Source organism: Trichosurus vulpecula, chromosome 4 (genome assembly GCF_011100635.1).
Source record: "Trichosurus vulpecula isolate mTriVul1 chromosome 4, mTriVul1.pri, whole genome shotgun sequence".
NCBI lineage: Eukaryota > Metazoa > Chordata > Mammalia > Diprotodontia > Phalangeridae > Trichosurus > Trichosurus vulpecula.
This window is the reverse complement of record NC_050576.1, coordinates 13815541-13842761: the sequence shown is the minus strand read 5'-3', so window position 1 is coordinate 13842761 and position 27221 is coordinate 13815541. Positions and strand designations below refer to the sequence as shown.

Sequence of the window (27221 nt, the reverse complement as noted above, 5' to 3'; positions counted from 1 at the left end):
GGCTTCTTAACTTTTTTCTTTTCCCATTATGGACCCCTTTGATAGGCAGTCTAGGAAAGTTTTATGGATCCTCTTTCTCACAAAAATCTTTTTCAGTTGCATAAAATAAAATACGTAGAAGTATAAAGGAAACCAATTGTATTGAAATACAGTTATAAATTTAAAAATAAGTTTATGGACTTCAGGTTGAGAACTGCTCCGAGGTTATCTTCCATTTACCATATTTGGATTTAGTATATATTTATTTATTTAAATTGAGGGCAAGGACTGTGGTTTGTTTTTACTTTCTCTATTTCCCTACAGTTACCAGACCCCCTCGACCCACAAACACGAAAGACTGCGGAGAAGGTTAGTGGGAAAAGCTGCGGGAGTGGAAGGAGTTCGCGGTTCGGCTTGCAGCCCCAGGGGCAGCGGAGGTGGGGCAGCTACAGCTGTTGTTACTTCCGGCTCCAGGCCCACCTGGTGGGAGGAATTAAGTGGCGGATCAGAGCAGGAGTGCAACAGCCTGCTGAAGATCTAAGCCCAGTCTGGACTGGGGGTCCTTGGGGAAGGAGGAGTGTGGCTCTGACAGAGCTGGCACCTCCCCCCCAAACGTAGAACATAGAACTCGTTAGTCTACAAGCAGTCATACGCCACTGAAAAACTCAAGGGTCAAGTTAGTTGGTTGGGAATATGGCCAGGCAGCGAAAACGCGCCCAGATTCAGTCTCAGACTTTGGATTCTTTCTTTGGTGACAAAGAAGACCAAAACATACAGCCTAAAGAAGACAACAAAGTCATAGAGCCTACAACCAAAGCCTCCAAGAAAAACATGAACTGGCCCCAGGCCATAGAAGAACTCAAAAAGGATTTGGAAAAGCAAGTTAGAGAAGTAGAGGAAAATTGGAAAGAGAAATGAGAAGGATGCGAGAAAACCATCAAAAACAAGTCAATGACTTGCTAAAGGAGACCCAAAAAATACCGAAAAATACACTGAAGAAAACAACACCTTAAAAAACAGACTAACTCAAATGGCAAAAGAGCTCCAAAAAGCCAATGAGGAGAAGAATGCCTTGAAAGGCAGAATTAGCCAAATGGAAAAGGAGGTCCAAAAGACCTCTGAAGAAAATACTACTTTAAAAATTAGATTGGAGCAAGTGGAAGCTAGTGACTTTATGAGAAATCAGGATATTATAAAACAGAACCAGAGGAATGAAAAAATGGAAGACAATGTGAAATATCTCCTTGGAAAAACCACTGACCTGGAAAATAGATCCAGGAGAGATAATTTAAAAAATGGTTGCTGACAAATACTTCCCCCCGCTTTGTAGTGAGAAGAGGGACTGTAATTGTGCCACGTAACACAGGCTACCTCATGTGCCCAACATGTTAGCTTCTTTTACTTAATGGTGTTTTTGTTATGATCACATGGGATAATTTTTGTAAAGAGCTTAGCATAGCTCTTAGCCAGGCACATAGGATTCACTTAATAAAACCTCCTTCCCTTCCCCTTCCCTTTTCTCTTCCCCTTTCCCTTCTCCTTCCCCTTCCCCTTCCCCTTTTCTTCTCTCTTTTTCACAAGGGAGGTTTCTATAAGGTGGTGGGACATTGGTAGTAGTGGGATGAATATTGGAATGTGAATAAGGTATAAAATACAGAAAATCTCAATGAAACTTAAAAAAACTTTTAAAAAGATCCCTCAATCCTGAGCTCTTTGTTTGAATAACTCCCAGTGAAGGCACATCAATTTTTGCCAGGCCAGTAGATACAAACCACCATTTTTTCCTTCCCTACAGATGGTGAATAGTAGCTACAAGGTCCATGACTAGCCTTCATTTGGGGGTTTGCACATAGGGCAGCAGGTATTGGAGGTCATGACAGAATCTGGATGTCTAGTTATTGAAATAGTCTAAAAAATCCATTTTCATAACAGAGAATATAGGAATAACTCTAATATCTCCCACCATCTAGTCCTATGAACTCCCCCTTAAAGACTGATGGGAGTAGAAGTAGGTGCAAATAGAGTTTAAAAGTGCCCAGGGTGGGGGGGAGCTAAGAAACCTGAACTGAAGAATCACTTCTGACTGTTATTTTCCTTTTTTCCTCCTTAAAGTCCACTGCACATTTCTACATAAAAGTAGAATCCTTGAATAATTCAGTAGGTTAAAGGTCACCCTCATCACATGTGGCAAGGAAAGAAAAACAGTCAAAACCCAGTTTCTTAATTAACTCAAGAAGCCGTGTTTGAAATGTATCTGTTTTTATTTTTTAAGGTTTCAGAAAATAAAGTGATATTTTGTGAGTGATGATGGAAAGGCCAGAGGTCCCTTGGCTGACGCAGAGGCTGCTTTTCTCTTACTTCTATTTGACTGTTTCAGTATTCATAATACAATAACTCTGTCTTATAAAGGTGCATTGTATTAGCATGTAGTCATGGATGGTGAGGGTCAATCCATGTTCTCTTGCCATCACTTGGGGCATTGTTCTTGCTCTCACTGCCGGCATTTGGCCAAGGTTCTGAAGTGCTTTTGAAACATGAAATCAATCTGCGATCTGCCAGAATTGACTTACTTCCATTTTAAAAGTTGCAATAACTAAGTATAATTAATTTATAAAGTAGTCAATAAGCTTGAGAAAAGGAAAATCACATCTCAAGGCTGGTAGGGATCTTAGAGACTTGGTCCAGTCTGTACCTCAATAAGTGTCCCCTCTACAATATAACAATATGAGAAAGAAAAAAAAATCAAGAAGTTATTTGTAACAAATATGAGAGTGATCACCCAATCTTTGCTGGAAGACCTCTTTTCAAGGGAAACTCATTCCACTTTTGGCCAACTCTAATCACAAAGATTTAACCTAAAAATGCCTCTGAAACTTCCACTTATTGCTTCTAGTTCGTTCTTCTAGAGCCAATCAGAGCAAGCCTGATCCATATTCCAAATGCTGCCCTTCAAGTCCTGAAAGATCATGCTCATGTTCCACCCTGAACCTTCTCTTGGTTGAACATTCATATTTACACATGGAACCACCTTGAGACCCTTTGCTATCCTGGCTGCCCTCCTGTAGGTAACCACTAGCTTTTCAATTCCACAAGCATTTATTCAGCAAATACTATGAGTAAGGAGCTCCAGTAAGTACTGGGAACAGAAAGAGAAAAATGAAATAATGTCTCACTTGAAGAATCTTGCAACATGTACACAGATAAGTAAATATTCACATGGAGTAAATACAACGTAATATGGATTAATAGCACTAGCAAAAGAATCAGAACAGGTCTTGTGTGCAAGACCCCCAAGGAGGGGAACCCATCACCACAAGAACCGTTACCTGAAGGCAGGATAGACTATCTTAAGAAGAATGGGCTGGGGTGAGCCTCTCGTGAAAAGCCCTCTACAAGTCTGCACAGGGGTGGCAGAGTTGAGCTCTACCTGGAAGGAACACCAATGGCATTTTCTCTCCTTAGCAGTTCACAGGGTCTGTTTTTATATCCTTCAGTGTTGGAGTCTGGTTGCTGTGAGCTGAGTGTATAATTTTCAATCCTTTAATTGCATTACATAATTAAAAAATCAACCCTAGTTCTATGTTTAATTATCTCTAGAAAATATAAAGTTTGTGGGGGTGTCTACACTGCCATGAAGTATCAGGATGTTAATGGAAAATAAAAGTCGAATTAACAGGATTTGTTTTAGGGCATAAGATCATATACTCAGAGCTGAAAGGAATCTTAGAGGTCATGGAGTCCAACTCCTTCATTTAACAGAAGAGGAAATTGAGGCTTATAAAGGTAAAATGACTCTCCCGGCATCACATAGCTAGTGTCAGTGGCAGCCTTTGAAGCCTGACCTTCCTGGCTCAAGGTCCGGCACTGTCAACTATAGGATGCTGCTCCTCCAGATACAGACACGTAGACTGAAGAGGAACACTTCATCAGTTCCCTAATCTTCATTATGTAAATATTAGAGTGGAAAAAGGCTTAGCGTCATCTAGCCCCAAATACTGATTTTTTAAAAAATGATGAAAGTCAAGGGAGCCAGCATGGAGTAGGAAAGAGCACTAGAGCTCTGGGTTCAAATCCTGCTCTATCCACCTACTAAGTCTGTTACCAACCTTCCCGGGCCTCAGTTTTCACATCTGTAAAATGAGGGGATTGCACTCACCAGTGTCCAAGGTTCCTTCCAGCTCTCTCTATGATCTTATGAATCTACAAGTCAAGAGGATTAAAATTATTGGGCCAGGTTCACACAGGTAAATTATAGGACTGGTCTCCTGATTTCCAGTCTAATGTTCTTACCCCAACTCCATGCTATAATACTATGATGCTTGAACCATCCCTACTCTGACTAACCTCCACTCCTCCATCTCCTTGGGCCATTTCATAATTACCAAAGGCTATGTGTTGTGGTGGATAGAGATGGGCCCTGGAGCCAGGAAAACTTGACTTTTGGGTCTTGCCTCTGATACTGACTGGCTCTGTGACCTCTCAGTGCTTTTGACAGCTCTCTAAGATCCTAAGTTACAGAGAAGGTGCAGGATTGTCTTGATAGAAGGAGCAACCTCATCTGAGAATTCTTTTTGCCAGTGAAATCATAGGACCAAGTCTCTATCCTTGCGTTTCATTTGGCTCCTTTTGGGGATTCCTGTCTTTGGTTTTAGACTGAAAGCTCTTGACTGGCAGGCAACTCTACTCTGCATCTCCAAATAGCCATGGTCCATGATGTTTATTTCCAATTTATTGTGTAAGTAGCTTGTTTATACACAGTTATTTGAGTGTTGTCTTCCCCATTAGATTATGAGGTCTTCAAGGGCAGAGACTGTCTTTTGCCGGTACACAGTCGGTGCTTAATAAAGGGTTACTGACTGTTCCTCAAGTTACTTACTGGTTTAGGGAAACCTCAAAGTGAGAAAATCACATTCTTCCTTGATAGAGAAGCCAATTCTACCCTAGCCTTTGGGACAATTCATTTCAATAAGTACTCATTGAGCACTGCTATGTGCCAGACACTGTGTTAGATGTTGGAAATACAAAGACAGCATGGAAACAGCCCCAGACTTTAAGGAGCATGGATACTATGGGAGACACTACAAAGAAATAGATAGGTAACAATGAACCAATTTGAGGAGAGAGAAAATAACAGCAACAAGATCGTGAAAGGATTCTGAGAAGAAATGGCACCGGAGTTAAGCCTTGATGCCTATTACCTACCTATCTCTGGGCAAGTGACTTGACCAACTCCCTAGGTTTCGGTTTGCAAATTGGTAGGATGAAAGGCTTGGACTGAATACTACCTGAGGTCTCTTTCAGCTCTAAATCTCTGATCTGTGAAGGAAGCTGGGGATTCTAAGAGGCAGAAGAGAGGAGGGAGAATATTCCAGATTTGGGAGTGGATGGTGGATGTAATGTGAGATGTGAGATGCCAAGTCAAAGGAATAACACATAGACCAGTTTGTCTGGGAGTTTTTATTCATTACCCCTAACCTTTAAGCAAAAAGGTCTAAGACCTAAACCACCATTAGCAATATAGGAAAACCAGGGCATTCTCTTGGTCCTTTAGCTTCTGTTACTTAGTGAAACATGTTTTTTATAAAAATTGTTGTTTCGAACAGCCTTTGGAGAAAAACCACTCACTGTGCAGTGTGAGAAGATACATGGTGAACCATTACACTGTTAACAACAGGAGTTGGTCAGAAGACATAGAAAATGATACGAAAGTCACTTTTCCATGGACTGAACCGGCACATACAGTCACTGTTGTGGCTGTAAACTCGATTGGCCCTTCTCTGATGAATTTTAATTTAACTTTCTCATGGCAGATGAGCACAGGTAAGAGCACCTGCTTGGTGAATACATTTTTTCTTTTCCTTTTGAAATGTTTTATTGATGCTCTATTTTAAACATCATCCACACTTCCTAATAACTAACCCCAATAACTAAATCATAGAATCCGTCCCTATCTTTGGATACAGGGTATCCCAAAAGTTTTAGTGCAGTTTTGAGCTATAGTAGTTTTAAATTGCACGAATACATATATATACACATATATACACACATACATACATATTTCATTTTGCTCCTTTGGGAGATTCCTTTCTTCAGTTTTTGACCTGACTTGCAGAGATTTTGTGAGCTCTACTCTGTGTTTCCAAAATGTCACTGTGAACTCTACTCCGTCTGTAAAACATGCAGCTTCCAATAGATTACACACACACACACACACACACACACACACACACACGCACACACACACAAACGCACGTGCACACACACACACACACGCACACTGATTATAGCCAATCAAATGTTCCAAAGGTATTTCCCATTCCACATCTATAATCCATCACCTCCCTGCTGAGAGGCAGAAGGCACACTTGGCCATCAGTCCTCTGAGTCCCACTTGGTCATGGCACTGATCAGAGTTCTCAAGTCTTCCAGTTTTTGCATCATTGTGCACACTGGTGCCCCACCCTGCTTCCTTTAAAGCAGAGGTTCAGCCTTGAACACATTGGTAACACATGGTTGGCAAGACATTCTCTGTGCACCAGGAAATCTATACTTGGATCTATAGAAGTCTTCAGGTAAGAATCCCAAATACAATTCCATTCTGCACAGTTTGATAGCTCTTTTTTTATTCCAAATTTTGTATGTGACCAACTGTATAAAATATGTACAATCTTTGCCTTTTAGCTAGAGCTGTGTTCCCTCTTGCAGCTCCTATGTAATATTACACAGAATTGTGTATAATGTTTCTCATTCCTTTTTTTCCCTCCAGTAAACAGTATACAGTCCCTCAGTGCTCATGTAGTAAATAGCAGCTGTGTGGTTCTTTCCTGGATGGTAATACCTACAGAATATACTCTGACGTATTTTGTTATTGAATGGAAAAACCTCGATGAGGAGAATGGAATTAAGTGGATTAGAGTATCTTCGAATGTTAAGAAATATTATATCCATGGTGAGTTTGAAATATGCTTAAAGTACTATAGGACTGAGTATGAGTGCCGTTATTAGCAGTAATAATTGAGAAGTGTGTCATATTTCTTTGCTGGAATGGAAATGCTGGTGTAACAAGCGCTGTGTGTGAGTTGGGAGGCAATGGAGGCTATTCCAAGATCTACCACACAACTAGGTGTGCCACACACTTCTCTTGATTTTGCTCATGTGTAAGATGATAAAGTAATAACCGTATCACCTACCTCCCAGGGCTGTTGTCATGACCAAACAATGAAGAAGACTCAGGATGGACAGACTAGCTATCTATAAATCTTTCATGGGCCCAGAAGGCAGATTCAGGACCCATAGATGGAGGCTGCAAAAGACATATTTTAGCAGGATGTAAGGAAAAAATTTTAACAAGCGACTTCATGAAAAGATAGGTTGTCTTCCATTGGACAGCTTCAAATAAATCACTTGGTGGGTTTATCATAGCAGGAAATCCTTTTGGGTATAGTTTGGAGGAGAAGGGCACTGAGGTCCTTCTCAAATAAAATTTGGTGATGCTTTGAAATCATATACCATACAAGGGTGTCCCCTAAAGTTTTAGTTTAAGACTTCACTAAGACTTTTGGGACACTGTGTTTTTTTTAGACACACATATGTGTAAATATGTGTGTATAATATATATTTTACATATTATATTTTATATATTATACACACATATAGCATGCCATAACTGAGTTTTGTATCCTGAGTTCATGTATTCACACAATTCTAAATCCTAATTACAATATTTTCATTCAGAGATTAAATTTTACATTTTTATAGGGTCACAGTTTTTTATATTAAGTATGCAAATGACATGACATCACAGATTATGAGATCACAGACTTGGAGCTATGAGGCACACTAGTGGTGATCTAGCACAAGGCTTTCACCTTACAGATGGGAATACTAATACCCTGACTCAGCCAAGTGGTTAGTAGATAGAGTGCTGGACTGGAACTAGGAGGACCTGAATTCCAATTCATCCTCAGAATGTTACTAGCTGGATGATCCTGGAAAAGTGAAATGAGATCTGCCTCAGTTTCCACGTCTGCAAAATGGGTGTAACTACACCACCTTCGTGAAGGGATTGCCAAGGGAGATAATGCGTGTAAAGTGCTTTTGCAAACCATAAAGCCGTATATACATGTTAACCACTACTACTGTTATTAAATGACTTGACCAAGTTCACATGACAGACCTGGGATCTGAACCCAAGTTTTCTGTTGCCAAATCCATCATTCCTTTCCCTCTAGCACTCGGTATCACTGTGTCATTTTGGAAATGCCCAACCATCATATTGAGTAAGCTGACAGGAGATGATATCATCATCATCGTTATAGTAGTGGTGATGATGATGACGATGATGACGATATATAACATTTAAATAACACCTACTACATGCCAGGCACTGTGCTAAGCACTGTACAATTATTATCTCATTTGGACCCCAAAACAACGCTGTGAGATAGGTGCTGTTATGATCCTAAGGGCAACATAGCAAATTTTAAAATGATATAAATATGTCATGGAGTATTAACAGGTAGGCAGTTGAGTTGATGGAAGGAGTATGGAACCCAGTAAGATCATAGTTACTGAGGAATTGAAGTATATATATCTAAAATTACACCCAATTACTAGCATTTACAGTGTCCTTAAAGGTTTCAAAGCACTTTACAGTGATCTCATTTGATCTTTGTAACAACCCAGGGAGAGAGGTATTGTTATTATTCCCACTTTGTAGATAAGAGAACTGAGACAGAGGTTAGATGACTTGTTCAGGGTCACATAGCTCATAAAAGTCTAAAGCTAGATTTGAACTTATCTTCCTGAATCTAGGTCCTGTACTCTACCCACTGCCCTACCCAGCTTTCTATTATAATCAGACTTTTTCCAACAAATTTAAAACAAAAATTATCCATGGATTTTTTTTCTTCCAACTAGGCAGTTGTTTTTTCAAAGGAGAGTAAGAATTGTCAGTTAATTATTTCTCCTTAAGCCTATACAAATACCCACAGAATGGTTTTGTGTGTACGAGGCACCCAGGCATTATGTTGACCCCTCTGACAGACAGGGGAGTTGATGTTGGTAAGAGAGACACAGCAGAGGTAGCCATTGGATGGGCTATGACCTGAATCATTGGAGGGAGGGCTTCCACTGAGGAGATCAAAAATCCACTTCAGTGTTTGAGAACATGAATTTTTCTAGTTAACAATACCTGAAGCATGGACTCTAAAACTTCAATATGCTAGTAGTGGATCAATCTTTGTTTGAACACCTTCCAGGACTTGCTACTCTGAACTATCCCCTTCTATTTTGGGATGGCTCCAATTGTTAGGACATTCTCCCTTATATTAAGCCCAAATAGCTTTTCATATACTTTACAGACTGTAATCCATTCTACTTTGCCCTTCTAGGGCCAAGCAGAATAACTGATCCTTCAGTGTGATATCCTCTTAAATACTTGAAGAAAGTGATCATGTCCCACCCAAGGGTACTCTCTGTGCTAAACATTTTAGTTCCTTTATCCAAGAAAAAGTAATCTGGTCTTAACATGATACAGGTTGCATGAAGGGAAGACCGGGAAATGTTTTTTTTTTTTGACTTGCAATGAACCCCCAGAACATTGGACTCAGCCATAGATGTCTAAGCAGAAAAACATGTTCCAAATGCAAGCATCAGTGACTTTTGGTTTTCCGCCATGTTAGACTGACCATAGCCATAATGTCTGAGAGAACCTCTATGCTGTTATTGCCATCAGCACTCACAGATTAAGCTCAAAGCAAGATCTGGAGATGGAGCCCTTCAAACAAAGAAAGAATGCTAGATTTTATAGGAATGTTCTGTTATACAAGTTCCTTGATTAGTTTAATACAAATGAATTTCTAAGCTCTGTTTTTTTCCAGACCATTTCATCCCAATTGAGAAATACCAGTTCAGCCTTTACCCAGTGTTTCTAGAAGGAGTGGGGAAGCCTATGATGACCAATACATTCACCAGAGGTAAATTCTGCACTTTTTATTTTGACTTATTTTTTTAAAGAATGAAATGATGACGGTGATGGCTTTGACGTAGAGCTTTAAGGTTTACAAAACCCTCTGCTTAGGTTATTTCGTCCAGTCCTCTTAATAACCTTGGAGGGCAGGTGATATTATTTTCCCCACTACACATGTGAGGACACTGAAGCTCACTGAATTTAAGTGACTTTCTTTTGGTCATATACCTAATAAGTGTTTAAGGCAGGACTTGAATGCAAATCTTCCTGACCCCTCTTAAGTGTATTTTTAAGTGTATTGAGTAAGTATTTTTTTCTTTTAGAGAAGAAATGGGCAATATTTTTCATGCAAATAAAGATTCTAAGTCCTGCTTGGCCACATCATGGGGCCTCCTTCCAGATCCATTGTGGTGGCCAAGAAAGGAGTGAGGATCCTTGCTCCTGGCACATCATAGAATGTGACTTTCTTATTTTTAAAAATATTTACCTATTTATTTGTAGTTTTCAACATTCATTTTTATAAGATTTTGAGTTTTAAGTTTTCTCTCTCTTCTCCTCCCTCTTGTCCAAGATGGCATGCAATCTGACATAGGTCATACATGTACAATCATATTAAACATATTTCCACATTGGTCATGTTGTGAAGAAGAATTAGAACCAAAGGGAAAAACCCTGAGAAAGAAAAAAAAACCAAACCAAAAAGAAAAAAAAATAGTATACTTCAATCTCCATTCAGATTCCATAGTTCTTTCTCTGGACATGGATGGCATTTTCCCTTTTGGAACTGTCTTAGATTTTTGCATTTTTGAGAAGAGCTAAGTCTATCAAAGCTGGTCATTGTACAATGTTGCTGTTACTGCGTACAATGTTTTCCTGGTTCTTCTCACTTTACTCAGTATCAGATCATGCAAGTCTTTCCAAGTTTTTCTGAAGTCCACCTGCTCATCATTTCTTATGGAATGATAGTATTCCATTACATTCATATACTATAGCTTGTTCAGTCATTCCCCAATTGATGGGCATTCCCTCAATTTCCAATTCTTGGCCACCACAAAAAGAGCTGCTATAAATATTTTTGTACATGTGGATCCTTTTCCCATTTTTATGATCTCTTTGGGATACAGACTTAGTAGTAGTACTGCTGGATCAAAGGTTATGAACAGTTTTATAGCCCTTTGGACATAGTTCCAGATTGTTCCAAGAATGGTTGGATCAATTCACAACTCCACCAACATTTTTCCTAATCTTCTCCAATATTTATCATTTCTCTGTTTTGTCATGTTAGGTGTGATGTGGTATTTCAGAATTGTTTTAATTTGCATTTCTCTAATCAATAGTGATTTAGAGCATTTTATTTGACTATATGTAACTTTCATTTCTTTACCTGAAAACTGCCTCTTCAATCCTTTGACCATTTATCAATTGGGGAATGACATGTACTCTTATAAATTTGACTCAATTCTCTATATATTTTGGAAATGAGGCCTTTATCAGAGACTTTGGCTATAAAAATATTTCCCAGCTTTCTGCTTCCCTTCTAATCTTGGTTGCATTGTCTTTGTATGAAAACTTTTTTAATTTAATATAATCAAAATGATCTACTTTGCATTTCATAATGGTCTCTCTCTCTTGTTTGGTCATAAATTCTTCTACTCTCCATAGGTCTGACAGGTAAACTATTCCTTGCTCTCCTAATTTGTTTATAATATCACCCTTTATGTCTAAATTGTGTACCCATTTTGACTTTGTCTTGGTATATGGTATAAGATGTTGCGCTATGCCTAGTTTCTGCCATATTATTTTCCAATTTTCCTAGTAATTTTTGTTAAATATTGAGTTCTTATCCCAGAAGTTGGAGTGTTTGGGTTTATCAAAAAGTCGACTACTATAGTCATTGACTACTGTGTCTTGTGTACTTAACCTATTCCACTGAGCCACCATTCTGTTTCTTAGCCAGTACCAAGTAGTGGTAGAATGTGACTTTCAATCCTAGTCTGCCAGGTTAGCAAGACAAAGGGAAGCATTTAGCTTGGTAGTACTTCAAAGATCTATACTTTTAACTGGTGTAAATACTTCCCTTCATCTGCCAATTGCAGTCCATCTATATCTTAGTCAGTCATCAAGCATTTATTACATGATTACTATGTATCAGGCACTGTGATAATCACTGAGGATATAGAGAAAAAAACAGCAGATAGTCTTCAACCAATCTAGAAATCAGCAAGTAGTTATTATCACCTACTGTGATAGAGGCACTGTGCTAGCTACAGAGGATACCAACAAAAAGTGAGAAAAATAGTTCCTGCCCTCAGGGAGCTTGTATTTGTATTCATTTTCTGAAAATTTAGGTAAAATGTAAATGACATTCTTGGACTAGATAACACTTGCTTATTAGTATAATTATATATATATATATATAATATATATATACACACTATATACTATATATATATATATATATATATGACACATTTTCTTTCTCAGTTATTTGGAATTTATATTTTGAAAGTTGTAATAACTTTGAACTAAAATGTGACAAGCACAGACAACCATGGCCACTCTGTCAGGGTTCTGAAATATGTAAATTGGATTTCTTTTCAGAAGACACCATGAAGCAGGAGAATGATCCAGGTCTCTACGTAATCATCCCCATAATTATTTTCTCTTCAGTCTTATTGCTTGGAACCTTGTTAATATCACATCAAAGGTATGGTGCAGTATTTCGGGTATTTTACTCATCCATGTTTTATGGAGCAGCTTCATAATGACATAGGGTTTACATACATCATCTCATTTGAGCCTCATAAAAACTCTGAGAGGTCAGTACTGTTACTCTGTCAAGTGATTGCATTTATAATCAAAGGCCAGCATTGCTCACTCCTAACCACATGGACTCCATGGCTGGTCTGGCACCTAAGCAGGCCTGATTTCCCAAGCTTTCATTGCTCCATGGGTGGCTAGGATCCTGGAGAGCATCCTGCACATTCCAAACCCATTCTGAACCTATGCTGTCCAGGAAAACAGGTGGAGTTTGGCATTTGAAAGCATCTTTCCATTCCATGGAACAGCTAGGGCAGATAGAACCTACCAGAATGATGTTTCAAGTGGAATCATTTTGAAAACCTACTTTTTGGGCATTTATGAGAATTGCGTGTTCTCCATTTACAGTAGCCTGGATACTCTGGCCTGGGGAAGTAAAAGGGACTTGCTACTATGGTTGCTCCAAAAGTGAGCGTGCCATTTCAGAGCGGTGATTTTTTTTACCCCAAGATCAGGGCAAAGGGCTTAATATTTTAATTCATGCTTTGGTTGTTCACATTTTCCATGTGCTTCTATGGAAGACCAAATCAATGTACTTTTAAATCTCCCTTTCAGAATGAAGAAGCTATTTTGGGAAGATGTTCCAAATCCTAAGAATTGTTCCTGGGCACAAGGAGTAAATTTTCACAAGGTCTCTTTTTCTGTCTTAATTACAAAGCAAAAACTGTTCTCACTTTCTTCCATTCTTATTAATCCTCTACTCTTTAAATTTCTGACTTTGTCTGACATTTCCCCTAATCCAGGATGAGCCTACAGGGGGTCTTCAGATATAGGAATTTCAAGCAGGCAAGAAACCGAGTTCTCTAGGTATTTTTAGCTGATGACATCTGATAAGACATCTCAATTCTGTGTCATAATGATGGTGAGAGGATCAAACATTTGCTCGTGGAAAATTCCACAGAATTCCTACTGTAGAAATTGAAAAGAGAGACAGACACACAGACGCAGATAGAGACAGATACAGACAGACAGAGAGAGGAAGGAGGTATAGGGGGAGAAAGAGTAGGTATGGGGACATTGCAGATCAAGTAGAAAGCTAGATTAAAAAAAACTAATGAAACCCTAACTTTTCTCCCTGTTTATTATTCAAAAATCAGATTTCCGTTTATTATAATCTATCAGTAATATCAATTATCTGCTTTTGTGATCTCCCAAACACAGCAAAATTTGATCACCTTGGTGTATCAGTAAGACAAGATTCACAATATCAATTGGTGACCATGAATATGCCTGTATAGAAGGCAGAAGAAGTAAAACCTTTATTTAGGCACAAGAGGATCAAATCCCCAAACCAATATATCACAACAAGGAGCAAAGCCATCCTGTAACCTTCCCCCCTGCTAGAGCCTTCCCATAAACACTCACCAATCCTAATTGTCTGCTTGCCTTCATCCTCTTCTCTCAAAGGTCTGAAAGCCATTGAAGTTCTCAGAGCCCTTCCAGTTCTCTCTCTGTCTCTCAGCTCTGTATTCTTTGCAGCTTTCTCTTCTTTACTCTTCTCTTTTGCCTCTTCTTCTTCTTCTTCTTCTTCTTCTTCTTCTTCTTCTTCTTCTTCTTCTTCTTCTTCTTCTTCTTCTTCTTCTTCTTCTTCTTCTTCTTCTTCTTCTTCTTCTTCTTCTTCTTCTTCTTCTTCTTTTTCCTCCTCTTCCTCCTCCTCCTTCTCCAGCTCTCTAGTCTGAACTTAATGGCTACCCTCAGGGTATATACATATACATATACATATATATACATACATATATATACATATACTTATACACACACACACACACACACACACACACACACACCCTGTTTAGGGCCCTGGGGCTTAGTACCTACTTAGCAAAAGGGTGTGGGCCTGGAGCTTAGCATCAAATCAGCAAAGGGTGTGGGCCTGCCTACAAACAAGCCTCCCCTAATCAAACTTCCCTTAACTAGCTCCACCTGAGGCCTATTAAGTGGGTGGGGAAGATCTTTAATCATGATTAGCACCACTTGGGGAAAAGCCTGTCAGTTTCCAGCTCACTTTAGGCCAGGGCATTTTTTATTTAGGGCACCCTTTTCTGCAAGCATTTGTGAATCCCTGTTGTAGGGGAATGACTACAGTGAAATGTAACATTCATTTTCAAATTTGTTTTATTTTATTATATAAATAAATTTTTATTCAAGTGCTATAGGTAAGGAATCCAAAGACTTAAACCAATCCTTGCCCTCAAGAAGCTTCTAGTCCACCAGAGAGGTCACCCCATCTATACACAAATATGTTTAGATGAGAGAGAGAGAACACCAACCAGAAGGTCTCATGGAGGAAGGAGCATCTGCAGAGTAGAGCCTGGAAGGAAGACAAAGATGTGGAGTGCTGGGGATGAGAAAGTACCTATTCCAGACATGGGAAAGGGCATAGGGAAATGCAGGGAGGCAAGAGATGTAGTAGTCTAGCTGAGTGACTAGAGATTGGAGGTAGAGCCAGGAAGATCTGAATTCAAACCCCACTTTGGCTACTTACTAGTAGTGTGACACTGGTTAAGCACCTCTTAGAACCCCAGTTTCCTATCTACAAAATGAGAGGGTTGGTCTAGAATGCCCTTGTCACTCTAATTCTCCAAGTCTTACTTTTAAGAACAGGCTAGTCGTTGGGCTGGAAGGAAGAATGAGTGACATCAATTCATTTCCACAAGCTAATAAGGCCATGCCTACCGTGTGCCTATCACAATGTCAGCCAATAGCAAAGACTCAACAAGCAAAACTCTCTGCTATTGAGTAGCATATGGTTTCTTATTTAATGCTATTAGCCAGAATATGGGAGGGATAATTAAGAAAGAGGAGTAGAGGGATAGAATTTAGAGTGCTCATCTTGGGTGATCATGGGCTCTGGTTTTAATAATAGTTATCTGAATTCTTTATCTTAAGAAAATTCAACGCGCAACAATTCATTTGGGAAACTTTAAAGACTTCTTAGCTCTACATGAATGTCTTAATCTCCTGCCTTTTCACTTTCCTCATGATACCTTTAAGTCTTTTCACTTTTTCTCTGTTTTATTTTACTAGTAGAATGTGAGATATTAGAAAGTAAGATACTTATGGGCTTCTTTCATGAATAAATTATTTCTTTGCAAGAATGGAACATAAATAGCACTTGAATATTAATAGGCATGTACATTCCAGCCATTTTATGGGCATAATTCTTATCTACATGTTAATCTTAAGATAATTTTCTGCACAAAAGCAGAAATCGTAGGAAGAAGCAAGCTCTACTGCTATTTTATATCTGTATTTCAGTTCCAAATGCTTTTTAAAAATTCATAGATTCACATTTTTTCTTTTTTTTTTTTTACTTTTGCTACTCCTTTACTGTCTATTTCCTCCTTCTTTTTCTATTTTTATTGTTTATCCTTTGCCATTATTTTCTTAATTTTTTTTGAGTTGGCATACTTTATTGGGGTATATAGTGTTTAGGCCATTCTGCCCTTTGATGAGCTAAGGGGCCCAATTAAATAAGAGGGACCTTCTTGTCTGCATCTCAACATACTTTTTCCTTCTTATAAAAGAGGGACCCTGGACCTGCTGGAATCCTACTAGAAGATGCATCCCAGAAACCATAACTGATAAACAGGAGAACTATTTGAAAGTTTCAGCCTTTTCATTTCTAATCTGAATGATTTTTTTTCTTTTCATTTTTTTTATTTTATCAGAGAGTGGACGTTCTTTGAAGTCTAATCTTGATCACTACCAGCTGAACCCACTGGGCCAGTTCCCCAGGCTTTCTTTAAAGAGCTGTTAAAAATGTTATTGACATTCAGAAGAAGGGAAGCATTTCTATTTTAAAAATCATACATGTACTGCATGGTTCAAAATTAAGTGATCATGTAAGCATATGAGGGTTACAAATTAAGATGGAAGTATAAAATCCACTCAGAGTTTTGTTGGGTTTTCTTTGCATGAAGGAAGTAAAAGTAGGTTTGACTGCATGGGTTTTATATTTGAATGGCTGTCCCAATTAAAAAGGCATCACATATCAGTGTTATTGTCAAGTATTTCTTCAATATTCTAGATGACATGTCTGTGTACTGCAAAATATCAGAGGAAAGTAGTTATTTCAGTTGCTCTAAAAGAAAGTTTGCATGAGTTTCTGAAATATAGGAAGAAAACATTTGTATCCATTCCCAGGGAACCCTTATCTTAGTCTCACAAAGAAAACTGGCCCATTGTAGAACAGATTCTTTTGGATAAATGCAAGGTAGCTTTCGGGTTGTATCTACACAAGGCTATACTGGGAAGTGAAATTTCTAGCATCTTTACTGAGTATATAGCTTCAACTTCAGAGTGAAAGCAGGAATTAGGGTTACCTCCAGTGAAAGTCAATGGAAGGTAAGTCCCTTGATGGCAGGCACTCTTTTTTTTGTCCTTGAATCCATGAAACCTCACACAGTGCTCATTACTTAGTAGAAGCTTAATAAATGCTAATAAAAATTCCATTTAACAAAAATGTCTGAGTGACACAAGCTAGCCTCGGTCATCCAAAGGGTAACTTTTGTTTCAGGTTTAGCCTTTTAGTTTTGTACTATCACTTCTTAAATCCTCATAATCTCTTCTCTCCCCACCCCCCATGAATAAATCGATTAATCCATTAAGCAATCCACAGACAGTTACTAAACATTTATTCTGTGCCAGACATTGTGAATCTGTACTTTTGTAATTCAGTGAGAGTGAACAGAGACGCAGGTGAGGTATGATATATTAGAATAGTCCCAGAGGGACATAGATTTTTTTTAATCAAAGCTTTCATTTGGTAAATTTAAAATAATCACTGAAATGACAACCCCATAGACATACAGACACACACACACACACACACTCCCAATCAAACAAAAATCATATTAACCCATGTTTCTCTTTTATAATTTAAATCATACCAATTCAACAAGCATTTATTAACTACCTACTGTGTGCCAAGCATTATGCAAGGCTCTGGAGTACAAAGACAAAAAATGAGCCTCCTTCATAAAGTTGGCATCTTTAGCTTTCTGCCAATAGACCCTTCTTCTTCATTGAACATTAACAGACTTCCTGTAGATGCTTAACTCGTCCACCAAAGCAAGGGAGTAGAGCAGGGGGCTGAATTTGGAGTCATAGGACCTCGGTTCCAATTCCACCTCTGTCACTCAACAGCCATATGAACTTCCGTAAGTCATGATCTCTCTGGGCCTCAATTTCTTTATCTATGAAATGAAATGGTTGAATCAGATGGCTTTGGAGGCCTTCTTCCATCAGCTCCTGGGACCCAGGGAAATGTGGACATTAAATACCCAGTGCCAGGGGAGAAATGAATGGAGAAATTATCCAGGGAAAATGGGCTAAAACTATTTTAAAATGCCATGGGTCTATTTATTAAAATGGTCTAAAATGCCCACACCTAACCAATGCCTAAGTGCTTGATGTGGTGCAGAGAGTTCACGTGTGCATGCGTAGAATACTAATAAACGTTATTAAATGCATTTATTCAAGAAGCAGTTATTAAGCCCCTCCTATGATCCAGGCATTGAGCCATTCACTGGGGATACCAATTCAGAAACAAAGTGGACCCAGGCCTCAAGAGGCTTACATTCTAGTATTTCTAGGGGAAAAACAAAAGGTCATTGCATTTTTTAAGTGAATACTGTTGGTGTATTTAAAGACTTAGAGAATACTAGGTCTGACCAATTAATTATTAGTTAAAAAACTGAAAGGAATGAAATAGTGTAGTAAATCATTGCTATAAGATAGATGAACTTCTCAATATTTCATATGGCAAGCAACAGCAAGCAACTTACGGGCTTCCTTCATGAATAAATTATTTCTTTGCGAGAGTGGAATACAGATACAGCTTGAATATTAGTGGGGATGTACACCCCAGCCATTTTAGGCCATAATTCCTATCTGCGTGTTAATCTTATGACAATTTTCTGCATAAAAGCAGAAATCTTAGGAAGAAGCTTACCAAACAACCCAGTGAGCAAATGAGGGCTCTGAATATTTCACAAAATATCACAGCAAGTGTCTTCCAGGAAGATAAGAAACTTGATGATGGATTCCTCTCTGTGTATGTCATGTTTGTAGGGTGATAGAAAAAAAATGTGTTCATAAGAATGTTCTTAACTTACTTTAATCAAATCTCTACAAGCAGAATCTATACCCAGTGTACTCAGTATATTTATATATTCTCTATTTTTAAAGCAGTAATTTCTTTGACTCAATAGTCAAATGGATTTAAATACATATATGATGTATCTATCTGATGTCACTTAAAGTAGTCAATGTGTCAGTCATTCGACCAGACATTTGAATGTAAATTCATAGGGAAAAGTAAATTGGAAAGTTGCCACATCCATTGTTATAGTGTGTCATAGTGACATTGTATGTATTTCCTAGGCCATGTCAGCAACCTGTGTTATTTTTTTTTAGTTGCAATGTATCCACAATGCTTTCTAGTTTGCACTTACTTTTCAAACATACAGTCATTCTCAGTGGCCATCAAAATGAGTCTTTTATCCAGATTTCTGATTTTCCACTCCTTTGGCAGGATTTATGTTGTGATGTAAGATCCATTTGATTCACTGTGATAAAATCCATTTGTTGTGCTTGACGTCTTGTGTTTTATTTGTCTTCATTTCACGTGTCACCCAGTATGTGTTTGTAAACTAAGTTTTTCATAAGGAAATCAGTAATTGCTTATTCACACATCTATGTTTTTCTATCTCACCAATATTATCTTCACTGAAAACCCTGTGAATTTTCTATTTGGACATTAAGCTAAGCTATCCAATTCAAACTAACCCAACCCAGATCAACCCAACCGAATATAATCTACCACAACACACTAGAAGCCATCTTAATACAGCCAAACCCAATTCAATGTAATCCAGTAAGCATTTATTAAGCTTCTTTATGGGTGAAATAATATCCATGGTGCTGGGCCCGCCAAAAGTGAGTAGTATCACATGGGACAGATTAGGACCTGTATATACTTTTCTTACCATTTGTTTTTCTTCACTTCTTGTAAAATTGTTTTCCATTGTTAATCTGCATTGGCCCTAGGTTATATTGGAAAAATTGTTAGTTTTTATGCTTCACACAATTAGTTTTGGGGATAGTCCAATACATTCTAGTAAATCTTGGTAATTCCACACAACAGACAACATTTTATTATTATGTGTTTCTGGTATGTCCCACCTCACTACCATCATGGTAAATTTAGAATCCCCCTCTTTTGTTCCTCATTGATCCTTATATCTATGTATATTAAAGAAGAATTTAGTGTGCAAAACATTCCAAAATCGTTGATGACCATAAAAAATGTGTCTTTTCTTTTAGCCTGAAACTTTTGAACACCTTTTTATCAAGTGCACACGAGCAGTCGCATTTGGTCCTTTTCTTCTGGAGCCTGAGCCAGTTTCAGAAGATCTCACTGTGGAACGAGCAAGGAAAAGTGGAGAAGAGAACATGCTCCCAGCTCTTGAACTCTCTTTTTGTGACCCAGAGCCTGAGGAGGATTCTGCTTGTCCTGGTGACCACATCACCAGCACAGATCTCTCCCAGAGTAGTGGCCATGGGACAGTCTGTGAGCAGAGCAAACAATCCGTGAAATATGCTATACTTATGAATAACTCTAAGTTGAGCACACTAGATAACCAGCAAAAGAGTCTAAACAGCTCCTTCAGCAGATGTTTATCGATCAAAAATTCCTTGTTAAAAGGGCCTTTCTCCAGTAGTTCGTGGGAGATAGAGACCCAGGCCATTTTGATATTATCAGATCAACATCCAAGCACAAGACCTTCCCATTTCCCATTCTCACATGGTTTTTCTGAACTCTCAAATCAAGACAAAAACTTCCCTGAAGAGAACAGTGCCCAGAGGCCTGTTTATTACTTAGGGATCACTTCAACAACCAAGAAAGAAAAGGCCATTTTTTTGACTGAAACCTCAGGAGTGATGTGTCCTCTCCCTGCCCACAGCTTATTCACAGATGTAGGAGCGCTTCAGGACAGTTGTTCAGGCCTGAATTCCTTTGTGGAAACAAACCTCAACTTGGGGACTTCTGTTAGTAAGACGTTTGTTTCTTACATGCCACAATTTCAGACTTGTTCGGCCAAAATGCAGAAGATAACAGAAAACATGATGTGTGACCTAACCGTGTAACATCGTTATCCTTGACCCTACACTGCTTGCTGCTATAATGGTTTATCTGAGAATATTGGCTTCACATGATCAGTGACCTCATCATTGTGGAGATAACATTTACCTTTGTGGAGCCCAACCCATGCCACTCTGTCATCTCTGGGATTGTTGCCAATGTCCCTCTATGCCTTCTCCCTAGAGGATCTCCTCAACATGCTAGAGGCATCCTCTAGATCTCTTTATATTCTGTGGCCACCAGTGCAGCCCTCTTCCCTTGCTCTCAGTACATGATTGCTTCCCCTCATGTTCTAAATATGCATTTCCTGCATGAATTCTTCTATGTGCCTTCTGCATGCAGATGCATTCTGCAGCGTACTCACCTCCGTACCCTTCATTGCTTTTCGGGTCATCTACAACTTTGACGCTTTGGAGATTGTAGAATTCCCAGATTTGAAGACAAAAATGCAGTCAGTCCCAAGTTCTTTTGAGAAGAAAAAGAAAGAAGAACTCAAAATTTTCTTCACTTGAAAATATTTCCCCGCTAAATGAAATGTCTGAAATTGAAGATACTAAATAAGAAGTACAGTAGAGTTGAAAGAGAACTTTGGAATCAGAGGACCTGGGTTCAAATTCTGCCTATGATCCTAACAATCTGTGGGGTCTTGGGCAAGTCATTTAACATCCTTGGTCTTCAGTTTCCTCATCCATAAATGGGGTTTGGCCAGATTGGTTCTGAGTTCCCTTACATCTCTAAATCTGTAATTTTATACATACTTCTTACAATGACAAGAGAAAAGAGAAAGTGTACAAAGCTATACTGTATTACAAGTGTTGTCATGATGCAATTCAAATATCTCGATGCCAGCAACCCTGTAAGCTTTTCTCCTCTTGGAAAAAGAGTGTGTGTGTGTGTGTGTGTGTGTGTGTGTGTGTGTGTGTGTGAAGTGTTCACTACCAGCTCCATTTCTATTCACGCTTCTGAAAGAAGGCATTGGCTGGGCAGATACACTTGGGATGAAACTACCTGCATTAGTACTTATCAAGTTCTGTACTTGCAATTCTCTTTGTGAGTTTATAATAATGTGTGACATGCTTATATGCAGCATTACCAAGGAGTGTGTGACATTGGGAACCAAATCGAGCCTATAATACAGTAGATTGTTTTCACTTACTAGAATGACAGTACCTGAAAATGCTTTTTGATAGTTCCACATTTTTTTCCATATTTGAGACCTTCCTTTTCCTACCTAGGGAAGCAAACACTGGCTTTAGAGTGTGAGGATGTAGATTTTCCAAATCTTGCTTCTAATGCTTGTTACCTGTGCAACCACAGACAAGCCACTTAACCCCTTGGCCCTCAGTTTTGTTCTGATGTAGAATGAGAGAATGAGAGACCTCTGGAGGCCCTTCTGGCTCTTGATCTTATGATCTTTGCTCTTATGCGCCCACCTACAGAATGCAGGAGCACGGGAATCAACGCATCACTGTTTCTAGCTTGCTGCTTTGAATTGTGTTCTGTTTCATAGAGTTGCAGACATTGCTTGAGTACTGAGCACAGCAGACTTAGGTTTGAGTTGCACCTGCATCACTTATTCATTACGAAAACTTGAGCAAGTCACTTAAATTTTTTCATCTTCAGCATGAATGTTGTGTGATGGAGAGAGCATGGATGGGAGTCAGGAGTCTGTGTACTGAACTTAGTTCAATTGTTGACTCCCTATATATCTCTAGACAAGTCTGCAGAATGTGGTAATTGAAGTGCATGATCTCCAATGGCTTTTCCATCTCCCAGGAGGATCCCTTATATTCTAATAAAAATTAATTAGGTCAGAGGATTTCAAGCTGTGGGGTATAGACACTTGAGAAATCATCCATGGCTAGTTACCATATTTTAAAGAAGAGGAAGCTGAGGCCCAGAAAGTTGAAGTGATCTGTCTAAGGCCACACAGCTCATAAATAGTCTAGCCTTACTTTCCACCATCAGAAAATGCTTCTTGATTGTCCATTTGAGTGTAGAACTGTACCAGAGCCCTCATGAAAAATCATTTCATGGGCATGGTTCTAGGACTTGTATTAATTGATGATATAAAGAAAAATCTGAAGTCTGTGACATGGCATTTGAAGTTAAGAAACAAACCTACCCATGGCTCGTCTGAAGAAAGCTGCTGATTGATTTCTAAGACCCTCCAAATCAGAAGCCTTTAGGCTCCTCTGAAATCTTTTCACCTGCATCTAACCCCTACCACAATTTCTTTCTTGTCTCTAAGAGGAAGAGAATTCTGGATTTGGATGTGGTCTTGTACAATAAGCAACCAAGCCAGGGCCTTGCACAATTTTGCACCATTTCCTAGGAATGCTTAGGTAGAAATAATTGCACAGCGCCTGGAGCTCAGCGACTACCCTCACAGTCATAATAGTTAATCCGTCAGTCAAATAACAAACATTTATTGAGTGTGTACTACGTGCCAGGCATTTGATGCTCGGATACATGACAGGTGAAGGGGAAAGACTTCTGGATCTGGAGTCAGTGGACCTTGGCTTGAATCTCGGCTTTGCTAACAATTGCCTTGTGGACTTGGGCAAGTTATTTTCCCTCCGTGGTCCTTAGTTTACACAACTGTAAAATTTGGGGGTTAGACAAGGTGATGTCTTGAGCTCCTTTTTACCCTTAAATCTCTGATCTGCAGGATTGTTTATCATTATAGCAATTGTTGGGAACATGGATGAGGATTTCCCAGACTTGTTTGACTATTATCACTATCTACAAGGATTTCTTTCTAAACATGGCCACATTAATCCACGGGCAACACAAAATTCATCTGTTGTTCAGGGTGTGGTGGTTTTAAAGCACTGAATACAGGAAGAGACATCAAAGAAGATTTTGTGCTACCATTTTTTTTCTTTCCTGTGACAAGCAAAAAGGCATGTATCCCTTGTATGAGAGGTTCCATTAATTGATGATCATTCTATTCAAAGTACATGTTCAGAATAGAGGCATATAGTCAAGAATATGAAAAAACAGGAAATCAGGTAGTTTCTCCTGCAACTTTTTTCTTTTAATATTTTTTTATTTTTAGTTTACCACACACGGTTCTACATAATTTTGAGTTCCAGATTTTCTCCCCTCCCTCCCCAAGACAGCATGGAATCTCATATAACTACCATGTATAACTTCGCATTCTCCCACAACTTTTTAATGATGGATCATTCAATTTTATTTGTCTTTTTAAGATATCTAGTCAGAATCTGTAAACAAAACTCCCCTTAGTGAGTGTCTAAATTCACAAGCTTTGGATGTATTAACAGCTGAGAAATTATGAATAGTCCCTCTTTGGCTCGAATGAACATGCCATGTTTACCTTCATGCTGAAAGCAAAGCAAAACTCTCCCGTTGATCCAATAAAACAGTTTCCACAAATGGGCAAAAGGATGAATCCAACAAAAAGGACTACAAGGTGCTGTTTGTCTTTGTGTTCTCTGTGATACCTGATCTGCTGTTGGAAGTCAGAGGACCTGGGTTCAAATTTCAAGTCTAGTGTTGTTTCCACTGTTCCATGGTGCCTCTAGGTCCTCTGTGGTGGGCTCACCCTCACTGGAGGCCTGGGCCAGAGAAGTAATTGGATTTGTGGCAGAGGGGACGCTTATTCAGGTACAGAAGTAACTAAATGTCCTCAAAGGTCTTCACTATTCCCAAAATTCTGTAATGGGGTCATATACATACACATATTACATAAAAGAAATTATAATTAAGGATAAATAAGGCAACAACCACTTTTTCCTGCAATTTGGGGTCCAGGGGATGAAGAATAAAGTGCTGGTGGATGCTTCCAAGGGCAGTATCCATGACTTAACAGACTATTGGAGTCAAACTTCTTTCACTTGGGCCATATCCAGGTGAACTTCTGTGATATCCTCAGAATAAGCGTAGTACCAGTTGTGCCCCATCACTGCCAGGCTTGGCAGGAGGCTCTTCTGAGATTCATGGTCACTCTGGGGTGACTTGCCATTGGATAGTCAGGCCCTGAGGATGGGAGAGAATGGTTCTTCAGTGTCAAGAAAATTCCAGTGGGTCTTCTCTGGGGAGATGCTATATTGTTCCATTTCAATCAAGTGATGTGTTGTTTCAAAAATTTGACTAGCAGCTGTTGTGGGGGTGAAAGACTAACACAAGCCCAATAACAAGAATGCTGCCAGCACAGGTTCTTTTGATCTGCTTTACTAAGGAAACTAATGTTAAGGGGTTAACAATCTTACTTTAATCCAACACATACATACAAACTCACTTAGTTCAGGAGGAAAAGCCAGCATCCTGAACTTCAGAGCAAATACAAACAAGTTACAAACATACACAAAATAAACAGACCAGATGACAATTCGTAGTTACCAAGAAACCATCAACATCTAGGTTGACAAGCTGGGGAGTTCTTAACAACGACTGGTCCAGAATCATGCGCCACTCCTCCTGTGGCTCAGAGCTCCAAGCAAACAACTCTGTTCTCTCTTTTTATACAGTCTTTGGCCGTCATCAAATGTCATCTGAGCGACCAGAACTTAGGCACTTACTATTGGCTCTGGTCTTAGCAACTCCCCTTAGGGCCCTGGGGGCTTCCTGCCTCTCTCTAACCAGCGAACTAGTTTGCTAACCAGCCTGGGGCTTTGCACCTAGTAAGGCTCAATCAAAGACAATTAATTAAGCATTCTGAAACAGTTAAAAGGTCTGACCTTAATTAATATTACATATGTCAAGAAGTCAACAAGCATTTATTAAATGCCTACCATGTGAAAAGGGGAAGAATAGTTCTTATTCTCAAGGAGCCCACAAAGTAGTGACTGAGCCAACATGCAAACAACGATGTACAAACAAGCTACAGAAAGGTTAATTGGTGATAAACAACAAATGGAAGGCATGCACATTGAAGAGGATCTGGGAAGGCCTTAGAAGATAGGCCTTTAGTTGAGACCTGAAAGAAGTCAGAGAATCCAGGAGGTGGAAATGAAGAGGGAGAGAGTTCTTGTATGGGGGATGGCCAGAGAAGATACACCAAGTCAGGAGATGGAGTATCTTCTTCCAGTAATGGCAAGGAGGTCAGTGCTACTACCTCAAAGAGTACATGGAAGGGAATAAAGTGAAAGAATGATGAGAAGATAAAAAGAAATCAGGTTGTGAAGGGCTCTAAAAGCCAAACCGAAGCTTTTATATTAGATCTTCGAGATATTAGGGAGCCACTGAAATTTATTGAAAAAGGGAATGTCTAGGTCAGACCTGAGGTTTAGGAAGATAAGCTTGACATTTGAATGGTGGATGGACTGGAGCAGGAGAGATGCAGTAGAAAGACCAACGAGGGCATATCTGCACAGAAGTCCCATGTCTATGTGTCAATCCCAATATTCAACAGCTATTGTGTTTGTTATGTGTCACACACAGTGATAGGCATGGAGCATACAAAGGGGAAAAATCTATGCCTTCATGGAACTTATTTGCATTCTACTGGGTGGGATGTGACAGATCAGTTGAAGGTAATTTGAAAAGAGAAAGCATTAATAACTGGGAAGAGTAGGAAGGGCTCTGGGTATGGATGGATGCTTGAGCTGAGGCTTGAAGGAAGCTCAGGAATGTGAGAGGCAGAAGTGAGGAAGGAAAGGATTGCATTCAGGGGAAGCGGGGAGTGTACATCCTAATGAAGGCACAGAGATTGATACCAAGTCCAAGATTCCTTCTAACCTTGAGACTCTATGATTCAGACTTTTCAAGAATGTGTCAGCCCTACTCAGGACACTTCAGAGGATCATAGACACTTGGAGCTAAAACCTTGAAGATTAGTTTTTTCAACTCTTTACCTTTACAAGTAAGGAAACTGAGGCCCTGAGAGGTGGACTGAATTGCCCACAGTCATACATCCATTTAGTGGAAGAGCCCAGACTAGAAGTCAACTGCACATCATGTTGGTCTTTCATGACCTTTGTCATCGATCCTCCTGACTAGCTGGCTCCCTATGCTAGCCCATGTTTCTGAATTTGACCTCAGTGTTATAATCAACAAGCACTGAGTAAGCCCTTACTATGTGCCAAGCACTGGGAATACAAATACAAAAAGTAAAACAGCATCTGCTCACAAGCAATTTACATTCTAGTAAGGACATACAAAACAGCTTAGGAATGGTGGTCAGGACAAGGAGCTTTGGTGTAAGACAGTCAAGGGGATTGGGCAGAGCCAAAGGATGGTTGATGGTCACAATCTTCCCAGTAATAATGGCAGTACTGAGTGGATTATTATTATTATCTGAGCAAGAGAATTCAAATTTGGGGCTTCTTGACTCTG

At 39.2% G+C, this 27221-nt stretch overlaps 1 protein-coding gene across 4 annotated transcripts in view; it reads left to right on the top strand.

Moving 5' to 3' along the window:
• LEPR (leptin receptor) overlaps window positions 1–23912 on the top strand; it is a 148060-nt gene extending 124148 nt beyond the window's left edge. For all 4 annotated transcript variants that reach the window (XM_036754165.1, XM_036754166.1, XM_036754163.1 and 1 more), the window contains 6 exons: window positions 5583–5799; window positions 6746–6928; window positions 9861–9956; window positions 12551–12656; window positions 13325–13400; window positions 20099–23912. In XM_036754165.1, coding sequence (XP_036610060.1) covers window positions 5583–5799; window positions 6746–6928; window positions 9861–9956; window positions 12551–12656; window positions 13325–13400; window positions 20099–20923 — 1503 coding nt within the window. In that variant the 3' untranslated portion in view covers window positions 20924–23912. The remainder of the gene's footprint in view (window positions 1–5582; window positions 5800–6745; window positions 6929–9860; window positions 9957–12550; window positions 12657–13324; window positions 13401–20098) is intronic.
• The last annotated feature ends 3309 nt before the right edge of the window (window positions 23913–27221 follow it).